This window comes from Frankliniella occidentalis, unplaced genomic scaffold, assembly GCF_000697945.3.
Source record: "Frankliniella occidentalis isolate FOCC.00 unplaced genomic scaffold, Focc_3.1 Scaffold32, whole genome shotgun sequence".
Classification (NCBI taxonomy): domain Eukaryota; kingdom Metazoa; phylum Arthropoda; class Insecta; order Thysanoptera; family Thripidae; genus Frankliniella; species Frankliniella occidentalis.
The window spans coordinates 1,196,667-1,213,085 of record NW_026267162.1 but is presented as its reverse complement, the minus strand read 5'-3'; the positions used below and the strand labels follow the sequence as shown (position 1 = coordinate 1,213,085).

The window sequence follows — 16,419 nt, the reverse complement described above, 5'->3', positions numbered from 1 at the left end:
GGGGGGATAAAGACCCGCTGATACCACCGCTATGCTGCCGAGCGCGAACCATTAAACACTTCAAGTGGTAATCATCCACCTCATTTCTCGCGGGACAAAGATCATCATCATCTTCTTGTTCTTCTTCGCGCCCCGGCCGCGGGGAGGTGGCGTGAGGGCGGGGTGAGATAAATAGATTCCCCCACCGCTCCGCGCCCCAGCCACCTTCCGCCACACCGAATCGAATGTGGGAAATTCGACGTGAAGACCGCGCAGCGGGCAAGGACTCATGAGGGGCCGAGAGGTGCGGCAGCGGGGTGGGGTGGGGCGGGGCGGAGGAGGGAGGCTGGGCGACTCGTCGAATCGCCCTGGGGAGCCTTCCGTAATGACCCCCATTACGATCAATCTCGCGGCACGCACGCTCGCACGCACTCGCGCACGCACACACGATGCGCCCTCGGCCAAAGAAAGGTTTGTCGCATACTTTGGCACCGTTTAGCACATGTTTTACTCTCGCTGCTATAGACGCCACGATTTTTGTCGCGAGTGGCGGCTGGCTACGTCAACATTGTGACATAATTGTGACATGGTCAGCTAACTCGCGTCAGGAGATAAAACACCCGGAATTGGGAGTATTAGGAACTAACCCGCCAAAATTTCGAAAATGCCTGATCACTTGCCGATGCAGATTTCAAAATTCGAGTAATAAACTCCTGAAAATGACTTAATTTAACAAAAAATAATGTACAAACAGCATACTTGGAATAATGTCATTAAAACAGTGCCTCCTATTTAAATACTAACAGAGTGCTGCCGCCAAATACCCTAACACCCGTCAGACCTGCACCCTACCACCCTCGCACGCGGTTGTTCTCATTCCAAACTGAGAGGCTCGGCGGAAATACCGCCCCTTTAGGGCGCTCGGCGCAGCCGCAGACCCTTCCTCTCCTCCGGCCGCACGGACCGTTCGCCGCGCCACGCCGCGTAGCGTAATGTATGGAGCGGAGACTTATCGGCGGCGCAAAACGCCTCCGACCACGCAAATTACGAGCGGGGGGACCGCGCGGCGCGCGGCAGCCAGCCAGCGGCGGCAGGCCGGGAGGGATACGAGGGAGGACGCATGATCTGCCACCCGGGAGATACGGATCGGGGGGAGGGGGAGGGGGAGGGGAGAGGGAGAGAGAGACAGAGTGAGGGGGAAAGAGAGAGGTGAGGGAGGAGAGGGGGTCAAAACGGCACAAATGGCGTTTAGTGCCAAATGCAGCTGCTCTGCTAATGATCACGACAAGCGCAAGAAGTGTGGACAGGCGCACACAAACGCCCAGAAGCAAATCGTCAATGCATAACGCCCACCACACAGTCAAGTATTCAGTAGACTTCACTTCACTTAGAGTTTCCAAAAACCAAAACAAACCGAAAAACAAGGAAACGCAGTTGAACCTTACGAAGGATTTGGCTTCAGGCTTCGTAAGATTTTAACAGTGAACGAAAAAGAGAATTAATTTTGAGGTTGTGTTAAAGAAATAAATCCATTCTGTAACTTGATTTATAAGCATAATTGTGGCAGGATCAACCAAAAATATTTGTCATTCACCGTTACGAAACCGACGATAAGTTCAGCCAACACCAGCTCTCAGCGCCGGACAGGTAGGCAACATCTTGCCTGCTGTGCACACGGGCAGTGCGGGGCGGCCTACTCTGAATCTCGCAGGCGCCAAGCTCCTTAATCATTAATTTGTAGGAATACCAAAAATTTATAATCGTCGGCCAAAACTAACCTTTGACAACACTACGCGTTGGTAACGAGATCAACAAGTAGTGCCCCGTGTTACTCATGCGAGCCTGCTCAGAGCCTGTTGACTTTTGGCACCGGGCTCATGTCTGCAGAGGTTGGGAACTAAACAGACGAGCTCTGAGCAGCGAAGTGCACAGAGGTGCATTGAGACACATACGAGGGCAGGGAAGTGACAACCTGAATTATTGTATTGAAGTAGGAGCACGGGCGTGCAGCTTGTAGTGCCCACCTAAAGAAATGAGACAGACTAGTCTTGCGCTCCTCGCACCGCCCATACCTACCGCACCTCGGGTTAGCTGCTGAAGCTTACCGTGTTGAACGCGGTGTTGTTTTTTTTACGCTGTTCAAACCACGCTGTGTGAATATAGCAAACACGCGCACTCTGCGAATAAGAAACGTCGACTGCGAATAAGAAACGTCCGCTTGGCTGCCGGTGTTAAGGGGGCGCGGGGGTCGCCTGGTGTGCCGGGCCTCGCTCGCTTGCATGCCAGATAGATACGACTGGTTGTGGCGTGGCCTGCACTGCCGCGCCGTGGGGCAGCCCCGCGGGGCCAGCCTGCTCGCCACGCGCCCGGGCGCACGCCACCGGCATTTACAAAAAAAGAAATAAATTAACCCACTTGCAGGTGTGTTTCAATATTTTTCACCCTACTGGCGGAAAAATCACCTCATCGCCTCGACACGCTGGCATGCATGCGAGTCAGGGCAGTCTATTGCCCCACACTTCTGCTAGTGGAAGTAGGATTAGGCCCGCCCAACAAGCCTGGGGACTAGCGGGACACGACAGCACGACAGGGCGGAAACTGAAATTCTGATTCTTATTCACAAAGATGACCAACGACCCCGAAGAAGCTACACCATATCTGTGTACGATACGGTCAGAGCGGCGAAAGCTGCAGCACCGTAGTCCAGCCAGCCACACGGGGCAGGAGGAGGCGGGCAGCAAGGGCCCTGGCCGCAGGCTGTCCCGGGCGGGCGGAGCGGCCACGGCACGGCTGTCAAGGGTCATGGCGTGGGCACACACACACACGCACGCAATCTCTGCGGGCTCGCCCTGCGCAGCGCCACACCACGCCACGCCCCGACCGCGACATGGACAACTTCATCATCGAGCACCACATCTAATTTGAGGCGCGGCCGCCGCCGCTGGCCTGGACGCGGAGCCGGCGGCCGCCCCCTCTGCATCGCGTTACCAAACGCCCCCATGCGCCGGCCGCCCCGCCACAGCCACCTGCGCGTGGGTACATTTCCCCGTGCCCAGCCCCACCCACCCACACACATACACACACACACAAACACACGCCCCGCTGCTGCTGCTGCCGCTTGCAGCGCGGCTCCAATCCAGGCAAAACAAGATCCTCATCGCGGATAAAACAGGCATTCAATTGGCCTCCCGTGCAAGAGACACGTGTCCCAACACGGACGCACGACGAGCGCGAGCAGCACGCACGCACGAACCTCGCGTTACTTGCTGTCCTGCTCTCCGTGTACGACTAACTTCACCCTCTTTAACAAAGCAACGAATTCAAAAATCATACAAACTTGCTCCTCCCTTCCTCCCATCGCCCTTCCTGTCTCTCGTTCACCTGTGTAACCAGCAGCTCCACGCCCGACATGCCGGTCCACATACTTCCCCCGCCCCGCGCCCCCAGCCATGGGTCCCCACGAGTAGCAGTGCCATGCGTCAGGGACATTATTTGAAGATGGGCGGCTCCCCCATAAAGAGAGGCGTGCCGTGGGGCGTGGGCGTGTCCCCCGGGGCCTGTCGCCCGGACGGGATGATAGTAGCCCGAGGGAGGGGTCGGGACGTCTAATGGATTAAAAACATGGTTGCCACAAAATTTTCATTTTCATTTTCCCTGAGTTTTCCCTGATTTCCAGACCAATTCTGCCTAAATTTCCATGAGATTTAAGCACCATTCCTGGCGAAGTGCAGGGGCAAACAAATAACCCAACATGCAAGCATTTAAGCGTACTTGCCAGAAGTCTTTAGTCTCATGTAGAAAACGACCGCGAGCGAAGCAAGCGCTAAAACTTTTGGGTCAAAAACACCTCGCTTGGACGTCAAAATGTGTGTTTGACCTAAATGGCGAATAGAGTGCAGTTTGCGTACCGATCAGAACAAATTTCCCTGACTTTTTTTCATTTTCCCTGAGTTTTCCCTGATTTCCCTGACTGTTTTTTATTTCCCTGAGTTTTTCAGGTTTTCAAGGTTTTTCAGAGTTGTGGCAACCATGAAAAACGACACGGGCGTCGATAAAAGGTTCGAGCGGCCCAGTGGTGTAGGCGTACAGGAGAGAGAGAGCGAGGGAGAGCGAGAGAGAGCGAGAGAGAGCGAAAGAGAGAGAGAGCGGGAGAAAGAGAGAGAGAGCGAGAGACCCCAGCTGGAGCTGACATTAGCACTCACTGAACAGTCAAGAACATTCATCACGGGCGAAATTGTCGCGGGTCAACTCGTCAACCAGAACCTGGCAATTTAATTTCACTCTTCTTCCTCCACGAGCCCCCATCTGTTCAAGATGCAGGTGCTCGCTCGCAAAGGTAATATCGATACAATTCGATATCAACTGTGTGGTGAATCGATTATCATTATTATTATTATTGCACGGTGCTAAAGGGCACGGCTCCCGATCCATCAGGGCAGAAACGATTACATCGGTAATCGCTATCTTTGGCTAACTCGAAGATTAGAAGACGTCGAGTAATATTATGTATCGAGTCACTGCTGCGGCGGGAGCAGCAGAGAGTGCGGGAGGGAGAGAGGCAGCCATAAATCACACAGCATGTTAGAGCGACAGAAGGAGAGAGAGAGAGAGAGAGAGAGAGAGAGAGAGAGAGAGAGAGAGAGAGAGAGAGAGCGGTCAGGAGGCCGAACGGACGGAGAAATAGGGCGCACGTCACTGCGATCAGAAGGAGGAAAAGGTTTGCCGAAACACGACGCGACAAGAGCGCCGGCCGGCCCCGCTCGGCACATCCACTCATTATTGGTTATTGGTACACTGAAGAGAAGAAGCTGCGACGGTGGTCGAAAAAAAAAATGCACGTCTGGGGAGCAGAGAAAAATTTAAAAGCGAGTGTTATCATCTCACCGCAGCAGTCACTGGTAAAAAGTAAAAAAGGCGTAGGTCTGGGAAGTCCGTGGATTTACGCCCTTTTCAATCTGCACCAGTGAAGTAGTAGCAGTGGGGGCGGGTAGCGTGGCTCGCCGCCATAAGGCTAGTGGGGCTCCTCTGTGCAATCACACACAATGACAACCGAACCGTGATTTACGGGAGCCGAAGAAAATGAAGAGGAAGAAGAAGAAGACACGCAGCCAGGACTACAGACGCGAGATCGAAGCGCGGCCGATATGGCGGGGTGCAGCGGACGAAATATCTGCAGCGCCGCCACGGCCACGCCGAGGAGGTGGACACTCACTGCTGCACTGGCTGACGTGACCCGGCCGCGGGGACGTAACGACCTGCGTCCGGGATGATCCGGCGGGGCGTGCTGGGGCGGGCTCCCAGTGTGGTCCCAGTGGTGAGCCCGTCCCGTCCCGTAGCCCCGTATCCGGGCGAAAACAATACCTGATTTTCCGAGGAAAAAGGAAAAACTTTGACGAACTTAATTGAGCTGGAGGAAAACTTTCCACATGTTAAGGAAGTCCATTTAAAAAAACTGTCGGAATTCCCCTAACTTTTTAAGGAGACGTCCTCAAAATCTTAATGAGTTTTCCTTAAACTATATGGGAGTTCCACAAAGTTTCAAATTTATCCTCGAAAATCAGACATTAGGTTTACCATGCACCGCCCGGCTGGCGCTGGAGCACCGAACCGAGTGTGCATGACACGCCTCGGCGTAAAAAGTATAACCACTGCCGACTGCGAATAGTTTAAATACTGACAACTGGTCGGACTGCGGTGGGTGGGTGAGCCGCCACCGAGACGAGCGTGTGGTTTTGGTTCTAACGCGAAGCGCCCGTTTCAGGAAGGCGGGTCACAAGAGACAAATGGCACACACAAAGAACACTCCTGAGCGCCTTTACAATTTAAATCATAAATCGAAGTCGAAGTTAAAGCTGCAATTTTATTTTGGTAAGCAGTGTTTTCTCATTTCGCGATCACTGTTTATCGGAGGGTAGAGTTGACACGGATCGCGCCGCGCCCCGCCCCCGGCTAGAACTAAACTCATAAGTCCAGATTAAGATTGAGATACGGAGCAAAAGCTTATTCACGAGGAGCGAGGGGCGAGGGAGGGGTCGTGCAAAACATCCGAAGAGGCGGGGGAGCGTAACGCTAGTTATGATATGAAAAAGGAGGGGGAGGGGGGCTGGGGCAAGACGGGCGTGACGGGCTGGCGTGACATATTGTTATTGACAACAATAGGTCTGCCGTGACGTCGATATTGGGACGTTTGCTTTAGTTAGTTAACGCGTCGTGCTGGAGGGCTATAGTGTAGAGTCACTGCCCTTTCGTAAATTAACGTCAATATTTACTCGCCATAGAGAGGGGAGAGAGAGAGGGGGGGGGAAGAGGTGGAGAGAAGGAGAGGGAGAAAATCAGAGAAGAAGAGGAAGGGGGAGTTGGGAGGTTAGGCGCCCTTCTTTGCCTTCACATCTTTATTTAGGTGAGTGCTAAAATACCACCGTGACTTCCGGTGCTGTTCACCTTTCGCTCGGATTTGACAGTGTAGCAGCTAAGAGCAGCAGCAGCTCATGACAATCCCGGGCCGTCATCATTTCCATACAAAGACGACACACGGGTGACTCAGTGTCGCGAGAAAGTGCTGCTGCTACTTGTCACCGACCAGAGAGGAAGTACCGGGGGGGGGGGGGCACGCAGGGTAAAGCTGCTTGAGGTCGTACAGAGTGCACTGAAAACGCAAGTCGACACCTTGGAATAAAAGGCACGCAGTTCAACCGCTGGATCCGAGATCCACGCAGTTCATCCGTTGGATCCGAGATCCACGCAGTTCATCCGCTTGATCCGAGATCCACGCAGTTCCTATCCCTGTAGCGAAGAACTGCGTGGATCTCGGATCAAGCGGCTGAACTGCGTGGATTTCGGATCCAGTGGCTGAACTGCGTGGATCTCGGATTCAGCGGTTGAACTGCGTGCCTTTTATTTCAAGGTGTCGAAGTGTGCACCCAGAGAACCATTTAGTTGATACAACTAAATCAGGGTTGTAAGAACCAAAATTTAGTTCCTAAAACCGACTAAAATTTAGTAACCCTATTTTTAACTAAATATAGTCGCACCAATCAAATTAAGTCATCTAGACCAAATTATTTCACCACCGCGAATAAAATTTTAGTCCCAAGAGCTAAAATTTCGTCGGTTTTGAATTTGGTTATATGGACTAAACGGTCTTCTGGGTGTGTGAATGAAACAAGTCGAGATGTGGGAATGCCAATTCGTACACTTCAAGGAGTTATGCACGGAGAGAAAAGTTCCGGCCAGACAACAAAACTGAGTTTGGATTGTTCCTTTTACCAGTACACCTAATCAGTTGCGGTGTCACACCGAAACCTTTAGACTCTGCACCAGAACCTTTTGACTCTGCACCAGAACCTTTGGTGGCCACGTATGTAAAAGTTTGGATAGTACTTTTCTATCAATTTTGTCCAAACTTTTGGGTGTACGGCCCGAACTTTTCTCTCCGTATGGTGTGAATTTTACTTGGAAACCTTGATCGCGATAATATTAAAACAAAATATAGCCATGAGTCCCGTTCTGCGATTCACATACTACTCAATACTACTCACGATAACTTTCTTGGTGCGTTATTTTTGAGGTTATCGCAATTGATTTTGCAACAAATTTCTCATTCTGTGTCGCATCACATCTTGCACTAACGAGTTATCGCATCGTAGAAGCGATAAATAATGGGAATCGTTTTGAATTCATGTAATCATTATCGCAATTTTGATTACAGCGAATGCACACCCCTGTGCCTATCCATGTGGACAAATGGCGTGTACACGCCACCAAGAGTGCGACATTCACACACAGTTGGTTTTTCTGTGAGAGGAATACGAGATGCGGAGAATGAAAACCAAATGAGGAGATGACTACGAGCCGGACATCTGTTTTTCCATACAACAAGTTGTTGTTGTTCCAAACTGATTCCACCGCGACGGCCCATGTCGTACAAATGAGGAACGAGCGCGCCCTAAACACGTTGGCGCCTTTCCTGTAACTTCAACCGGTGGAACCTAGACCAGCCAATCACCACATCGCGAGGCGATGCTCAAGCGCGTAACGCGGGGAGTAACACAGTTTACAGCGTGACTGGCTACTGGCCGAGCTCATCCGTCTCCTCGACACACGGGACGAATGAAGTGGCGATCCCGGCGATGAGAAACAGCCGCTAGCACCTCTCTCGCTCTGCCCTGGTCCCTCAATCCAATTACCTTCCCCATTGCGAAACGGTCATCTCACGTGTCGCAAAGCAAATAATACTCGGGAGCACCTTTCCTTTACGGCTCATGTTTGTCTCCATGTGTGTGTGTGTGTGTGTGTGTGTGTGTATTTGCACGCGCCGCAATTCAATTCCATATCACGTGACAAATTTACGGCACTTATCACGTTGCGTCCCGCGCAATGAGGGGTCACTTTCTGCTGCCCATTACGCCCGGTGTGCGTCGTCAAGTGGAACGCGCCCCGCGAGAGCAGAGAGAGAGAGAGGGAGGCGTTTAGGCCCGATTGCATCTGATTGCACACATACAACCGCTCGGCGTCAATGGATTGTTTGCCTTGTGTGAATGGGCCCCGAGCTTGCGCGCGTGTTAGTGTGTGTGTGTGTGAGTGTCTGACGCTGTGTGAGCGCGAGGCAGAGGGACAATGTAGCCGTGAATTATAGTGGTTAACGCATAGGGTTGCTTATAAGCAGCCCTCACACGCCTTGCTTTTGCTCCGATTACTGATCAGGCAGGCGAGCAGGGGCCCAGGCGGCGGTGCTGGCCCATCCCGCATCCAGATCCCCGCCGGCCGCCGCGTCCTTCGCAGCGGGAGACAATGGAGGCGGCGCGCGAAGGGTGGCGGAAGAGGCTCATTCAGCCTCGCATGTTTTAGCGGTCGGAGCAAGAGTGCCGCTGTGCCGTGCCAGATGGTGAAAGAGGGCCGCGGTGTGCCGAAGGAAGGAGTCGTCCAGAAAGAGCGGCCGTTTTGCTCACGCTTCATTTCGGAAAATGAATGACAACTAGCTATGAGCGCCTGCGAGACTCGGGGTGGGCCACCCCGCAGCACACGCATGCACTGCAGGCACGATGTTGCCTACCTGCCAGGCGCTATGAGAGCTGGCAGAGGCTGAACTTGGTATATTCGCAACGGCGATAGTGAAAGACGTACATCACGGATGGTCAAGACGGCTACGAGTCAGCAGCATCTTCATGGCAGGCGTTTGAACTCTGGGTTCACACACACAGTAAAAAGATTAGAAATGGCAACCAACAACAAGACAATACGATAGAAACCATATTTTTGGATTTCGCAACCACGATAATATTGCACTAAACATATTTCATGGTGTTCCCCGAACCATACGATGGTCGCTGTATCTAATGATATTCGATTTGATCTATGTTTATAGATGTAAATGTGGTCGGGTATAATGGTGGCTTCAATATAATCTTCAAGAACAAGAAAATATTTAGTGCACTTGCATTTTTAAACAAAAAATTTACAAAAATTCAGGACCGTTTTGTTTACAAACGCCTCACAAGCGCGCGAGCTCATCGCGCATTTGAAATAGGAGCGTTTGACAGCTCGAACACTTGCTCGAAAATGACAGTGCAGGCGGCGGCGGCGCGGCAGGCCCATTTGAATAAGGTTAACCGGCCCATCAGCTGATCGTTGCCGATGACAGGGGAGTCCCCCGGAGGGGACTGGAGGGTCCCGGAGGGGGCTCCACCCGCTGCCCGCTTTCTCGCCCCGCCCCCTTCACACCTCTCTGCCCCGAGAGCCCCGTATCTCCGCGGCCCGGGGGCGACAGTTAGCGCGGTCGCTTCCCGGTTCACACGCTTTGGGCGGCTCGCACCTCGGGATATCCCCTCTTTTTGGGCCCAAACTACAGGCTGTCTCGCCCTGTCATCACCTCGTTGGGCCGCGGCCCACGGGCCCCGCAGTGAGGCAGTCCGGTTCACACGCGGCCATCGATTAACCGTGTTTCGCCATCATCACCAAAACTGATGTTTAACAAGCCGCGTGAAAGAGTTGGAAATTTCTAAAATTTTCCGGCAGATTCCCCAAAATTTCCGGAAAATAACGAAAAACTTCCGAAGTCTGGAAAATTTTATTTTTCCCAGGTCGTTTTCCGTTTTTACCAGACACTTTCCATGGTTTCCAGCCCTACCGCGTACCGCGTGATATCGAAGTGGGTTTTCGTATGAGTTCTGGGGGGCGCGGCGGCCGGCGGCTGCAGTTGCCCGTCACTGCTCAGCGGCAGGCCGCCGCCGCCCGCCCCTCTCAGCCCGGCGCATCATTGCCTAATGGCCTGCACGCCTATACAAGGCGCCGGCACTCGGCGCCCGCCGCGCCGCGCCGCCGCTCAGGCGTGCGCCGCTGTCCACACGGCCCGTCACCCAGCATCCAGTAACAGGCAGTGCGCAAGTCGAGAGACTTTTGGAAGAAATGACTGATTTGGACGAATTTTCATTTGAAATGAACCATGTTCAGCAGCTCATATAAATTGAAACTGCGAAGTACATAGGACGTCTTAACTATTGTCTTCGTTTACAAGCAGCCATAAAGCATCCCTCATGGAAGAAATACATGGAAAACCTATTGGTTTTGGAAGTTTTCCAAAACTGCTTGAAAACAAAAATGTCGCTTTTATCGTGTAGGTAACGGTACAGTAATTCGTGTTCTCTTCTTTTCTTTTTTGGCAAACTGTTGTCTCTATACATAAAGGTTTAAATTTATTTTGTCGTGATAAAGGAACATTTTGAATCATATTTTTTTCCAGTTTAAAAATAATTTGTATGAGCCCTAGAGTAAATAGTGCGAGTGTGAGGGGTTATCTAGAGCACTTAACGCGAGGGGGCAGCCGTGACGACGGTATCGCGAATTAGCGTGCTATTTTAATGAATAGCACTACATCGGCGTGCTGCTGCCGTACTCCTGCTCCCGCACACCTTGCCCACAGCATACACACACAGACGTACACACACACACTCACACACACACACTAACCTGCGTGTTACACGGCGTGTAGTGAAAATAATTTATGCACAGGCTGCGAATACCGTGCGCTTTGTTTCCGAGCCCTTGACAGAGGTCATTAAAATGCCGCGACACCGCCCTTCGCCCCCTCCCCTCCCCACCGTCTCTTTTATTTCTGCGAATCGCCAGCGCACGCCACGCCCGGCGCCCCAAGCGACACGCGGGAGTGTCGCTGCTCGGACTTCCCTGGCGCCCTCGAACAAGGAGTGAAGTGCTTGCTACAACAAGGAAAATGTGTTCATATGTTGGAACGTTTTTGATGTGCTTACTTTTTTTGAACGCATTGCGCTCTTTTAGTTATTACACCATGCTCAAGGCACTAAAGGAAACTAAAACGAGTGTAGGAAAAAATGTACAAATATAAATAGAGCGTATTGTTTTTGTTGTCATTCAAAAGAGCTTGGAAATAATATCGACATTCATGCGTTTAGTGGCGACAAAAGATCCTGCGTCGGGTGTAATCGCACTTCGCCGCCGAGTACTCCAGGTGTACTCTAGGTGAAACCGGGGGAAATCGTACTCGAGTACCCCCCTCAAAATTTGAGTCGTCGACCCCGGAAACCAGGGGTGTTTAGGGTGTTTAACTTCTGTTCAAGATAGTGGTAGTTGGCCACGGTGGAATCTGGGGGAAGTTTGATATGTTTAAGTGCACACTGATACCTATCCAATCAGCCCATCAAACCTTTGCCCTCATTTTTTTTTTTGAGGTAAGGCCGGTTTTCTGTGTACACTGCCTGGACTACAAGAACAAACCCCCTCAAAGTCGAGCCCCTTTTGGCCGTGTACGACCGCACACACTCAATATGTGATTACGTTTTCCGGGATTGCTGAATGCGCGCTCATGACGTGCCATTACGGGGTAATACGCGTGGCGGTCTCGGAGGGAACCCCCATTCATGGAGGAGAGGGATATCAAGTAGAGGCAATCCGCGGCGAAATGCCACGCGGCGGCGGAGGAGGCTGTTTACTATACGAAGCAGCAGCAGCAGCAGCAGCAGCAGCAGCGGGGACGAACCGAATGTGTAGTGCACAGTGAAAGCAACAACGGCGAGGTCTCTCTATACTCCCACTCTCCCCCGCCTTTTCGCGCTCCTCGGCGGCCAACCTGCCACCGAACAACCGGTATACGGTACGTGCGAAATCGACTTGCGCCGAAATTAAGGTTAGGAAACCTGCTAACAACAACACGCCCGCGCCATACGATACGCGCGCGCGCCCGGGACGACCGACTGTTCCCCTTCATCCTCTCCTGCTCCCCGTCGTATCGCAAAGCCGCTGCGCTAATCGCCGCACACGCGCCGCGCGGAACGCGAAAAGGCTCTCAATACCGGAGCCGCAGAAACCCTCACTTTAAACTTCCCGCCCAATACCGCCATAACCTCACTCACGGCGCGAGCGAGCAGCGACCCACACGTCCACGTCCACGCGCCGCCGTAGCGGAGGGATAAATCAAATCGGCGTAAGTATATGAGTGAGTAGGAGAGAAGGACGGCGGCGTATCTCCTCGGCCGCCCTAACCCCTCGGCCTGGCTGCTCCGCGCCGCGCCGCACTGCGCGGGTGCGCGGTGGGTCCCGCATTGAGTTATCCGCCGAGCAGCGCGCTCCATAACTCGCGCCGCCGGCCGCCATAAACATTGGGCCGCGCGGGTCGCTCGCCTCGGCGCCGTGCCCGTCCAGGTTATCTTATTCATCGCGACTCATTTCTGTCGATTCGTGTTAAACGACGAGTGTGTATAACACGTCTACCGGAAGAAAAGTCGTGCGGGCACGGGCGGGCGGGAGGAGGAGATGAGGTGTTCCAGCAAGGTATCCTCGACCCGCTCGCCCTCCTCCCCCTCCCCCCTCCGGGTAGGCGCCGCGGCGGCGTCGGCACCGCCGCCGCTCCGATCTAATGGTCGCCTTAAGGGGCCTCTAAAACCTCGGCGCTGCTGTTACGGCTCTAAACTATACACACACGTACTGCGGAGGCACATCAGTCAGACGCTGGAATGGACTGTACCGCCCCGCGGCGCGGAGTGGCGGAGGGGAGTGGGGCCGCGCCATCGCACAGTGTCGCTCAGGCTGCAATTCCACAGCATCCAGAGGGGGGCAGGGTATGGGGGCGGGGGGGAGCAGGGCCACACCTCTTCCAGGAGCGTGCCAGGGTCGTCGGCACGCCGCGGCATCGAATTTCGGGCGCAACCAAACAACGCGTCACAAGTCCTCGCCCCACCACCAAGCGCGGCGTTCAATTAATCACACACACGCACACACACACACACACACACACACACACACACACACACCGGCGGCGGCCCCGCGGGTCACGGGGAGCGTCGCGACGCCTGCCGTAGGGGTTGTAATAAAGGCGTCGTTGCGACGATAAGAGGTGTGGCGTCGTGAGAGATAGGCAAGCGTGCGTTATTACAACAGCCTCGGCGGCGATAGGCGATACATCGACATTGTCTTCACCGCGCCGCCATTTGACGAGGCCGCACGGTAAAAACAATGTCGCATTTTTAAGGGAAAAGGGAAAACTTTGAGGATCTCCCCTGGAATGAGAAAAACTTCTCTAAGATAACGAGGAATTCTCCTCATAAAATGTGGGATTTTCATTTTCATCATTTTTTGAGAAGATTCCTCAAAAAAGTTTTCCCTTTTCCCTCCAAAAATGAGACCCCCTCTTTTTTCACTTATCCTAGTACTACTTTATGTACATACAGTCTAAATTTGACTTTCCTGCGCAATAAAGTAATTTTCCCAAAAATCAACGGGAAAAATAAACGGTAAACCAGGAGAGATGGAAATGGGGGCCGAGGGTGTGAGAGAGACGGGACCCCAGCGGGGGGCGGCGCGGCGTTGGGTGGCAGGTAAGGGGGGAGGCGTCCACTAGATCGAGTTACGCCCCAGCGCCACGCCAAACTCGCAAATATTTCACGGGAAATAACGTCGTTTGCGCGGCCATATGATTATATTATTTTTGCACGCCGCGTGTGGCGCGCCGGGCCGCCGCTGCTCCAGATACAGCCAGGCAGGGCGGCGCCGGGGCGGCGCTACCGAAGTTGACTTAAGGCAGTTTATGAATTAATTAACGAGACGGGCAGCAGCCCCACACGAAGACACACCTGCCGCTCCACCACCCGTGGGGTCAGCGGGCACGTGGTACTCAAGAAAAATCACGACAAGCCGGGACTCGGCAAGCTAACGCAAGATTCGGAATATGTCGTTCAAACAAACCCCTCTCACAAATACTTTGTCGCCTATTTATGTCCTAGAACCTTCGAATGATTGGAGTCCGTCATAGCCAGTAAATAATCCGAACGACCAGCCCACTCTCCCTTGCAGGGAATTCCGTGGTTGTGCGGTTATAAACATTAATTTAGCAAAGAGGTGTAAGGGGTCGACAGCCTAATATTCAAAATAGATAAAGTTTATTGATAGTCAGAAAATAAAAACATTTTAATTAATCATTCTTCAGGTGCTACGGTGTGAAATTAGTGATTTACACCGATGGCATAAACCCAAAGCCACAGAATTCCAACATTGTCTGTTTAAGATTTGACATTTAGGGTTCTCAAAAACTGTAGCTCGAGGGTCCAAAAAAAAAATGTTTGCAGACACTTTCTGCGCAATTAAGAAGATTTACAAGCGCGAATTACTTAATGCATACATCACGCTAAAATTACAATTCCGTTGTGTGGGTTTTCAGATGAGTTTTTAGATGAGCTGGACGCACGAATTTCATGTTGCACAAAGTACATTCAAAAGGCTTCTCTCCTGTGTGGGTTTTAAGGTGAGAACGAAGACTGGCAGTATGCCTAAATTTCTTGCAGCACAAAGTACACTCTAAAGACTTCTCTGTGTGGGTTTGTTGATGATATTTCAGCAGACCAGATTGTGAAAATTTCTTGTCGCACATGGTACATCCATAAGGCTTCTCTCCCGTGTGAGATGCAGTATGTACCCGCAATTGGGAATTTAGCGTAAACTTCTTGTCGCACAGAGTACACTCAAAACGCTTATCTCCTGTGTGGGTTTGCAGATGAGAACGCAGACTGGAAGCATGCCTAAATTTCTTGGGACAGAAAGTACAGTCAAAAGGCATATCTCCAGTGTGGATTCGAAGATGAATACGCAGACGCTTAGCCTGTTTAAATTTCTTGTCGCACAAAGTACACTCATAAGGTGTCTCTCCTGTGTGAGTACGTAGGTGTTCACGCAGAGTACAACTTTGCGCAAATTTCTTGTCACAGAAAGTACATCCGAAAGGTTTCTCTCCTGTGTGAGTTCGAAGGTGAGAGCGCAAAACAAAATTTTGCGAAAATTTCTTGTCACAGAAAGTACACTCAAAAGGCTTCTCTCCTGTGTGAGTTCGGAGGTGATACCGCAATGAACTACTTGACGCACATACCTTGTCGCACAAAGTACACTCATAAGTCCTATCCCCTGTGTGAGTTCGGAGGTGATCACTCAAAGAACCACGCTGAGCAAATTTCTTGTCACAGAAAGTACACTCAAAGGGCTTCTCTCCTGTGTGGGTTCGAACGTGACACCGCAATGCCCAACTTGACGTGCATACCTTGTCGCACAAAGTGCACTCAAAAGACCTATCTCCTGTGTGAGTTCGGAGGTGATTACGCAAAGAATCACGTTTTGCATATTTCTTGTCGCACGACGTACACTCAAAGGGCTTTCCAGTGTGAGTTCTCGCGTGCTTGTCGTGCTCACTTCGACTGGGGAACTCCTTGTGGCATACATCACATCGGACGGGCATGGCGACGTGATGAGAAAAAGCGTAGCTCCTGAAAAACAAACAAAAAACGCCCACATATAACATGAGCATCAGCTTAACGAAACCCGAGCAGGGTTTAAGCTGCTTGGGATCATGAACGGCGCGCACAGAGCGGACATCGGCTAGCCCCGGCCTAGCCCTTAAAACCCTCATCCAGCACCTGGCCAATCAAGACCGGGAAGAGCGGGACAGTTCCACGGTAGCCGGCCAGGCTGCGCACGTACTTACGCACGGCTCAAATTAAGCAGCAGCGCCTGGCCAGGTCTCTATCCATTACCCCCGGTCTCTGGCCGCACGCCAGGCCGGGTCCGCCGCGCGGCGACGTGCGAAGCGCGGCCACTGAACACACCCCCAATGCACCTGCCCCATCCACATTCGCCATTTGCCGTGCGCCGGCGGGTTTGCCTATATTGACTGTAAAACCACAACGCCTGGCAGCCCGACCGAATAAGCTACCCGCCCGAACGCGTGAACACTGAGCAGTAACACTATCACTAGTAACCGGGCTGGGCGACTCAGCTTCACTGTGAAAAATTTTCTTTGGTTTGCGTAAAATTTTTTCGTGGTGTGTGACAAATTTGACATTGTAAATTTACTAGCACTGCGTTATGATTTGCACTACAAGTAAAGGAGTGACCTTTTTCGCTCCCAGGAGAGCGATATCAGTGAAGCCA

General features: G+C 52.3%; 1 protein-coding gene across 2 annotated transcripts in view; it reads right to left on the bottom strand.

Annotated features, from left to right (window-relative positions):
• Nucleotides 1-16,419, bottom strand: part of LOC113210479 (zinc finger protein 135) — a 177,425-nt gene that overhangs the window by 143,310 nt on the left and 17,696 nt on the right. The window contains exon 2 of one of the 2 annotated variants that reach the window (XM_026420230.2): nt 14,368-15,755. The exons of the other annotated variant lie outside the window; for it this stretch is intronic. Coding sequence (XP_026276015.1) covers nt 14,636-15,727 — 1,092 coding nt within the window. The 5' untranslated portion in view covers nt 15,728-15,755 and the 3' untranslated portion in view covers nt 14,368-14,635. Of the gene's footprint in view, nt 1-14,367; nt 15,756-16,419 lie in introns of those variants that run through there. 2 annotated transcript variants of the gene reach the window in all.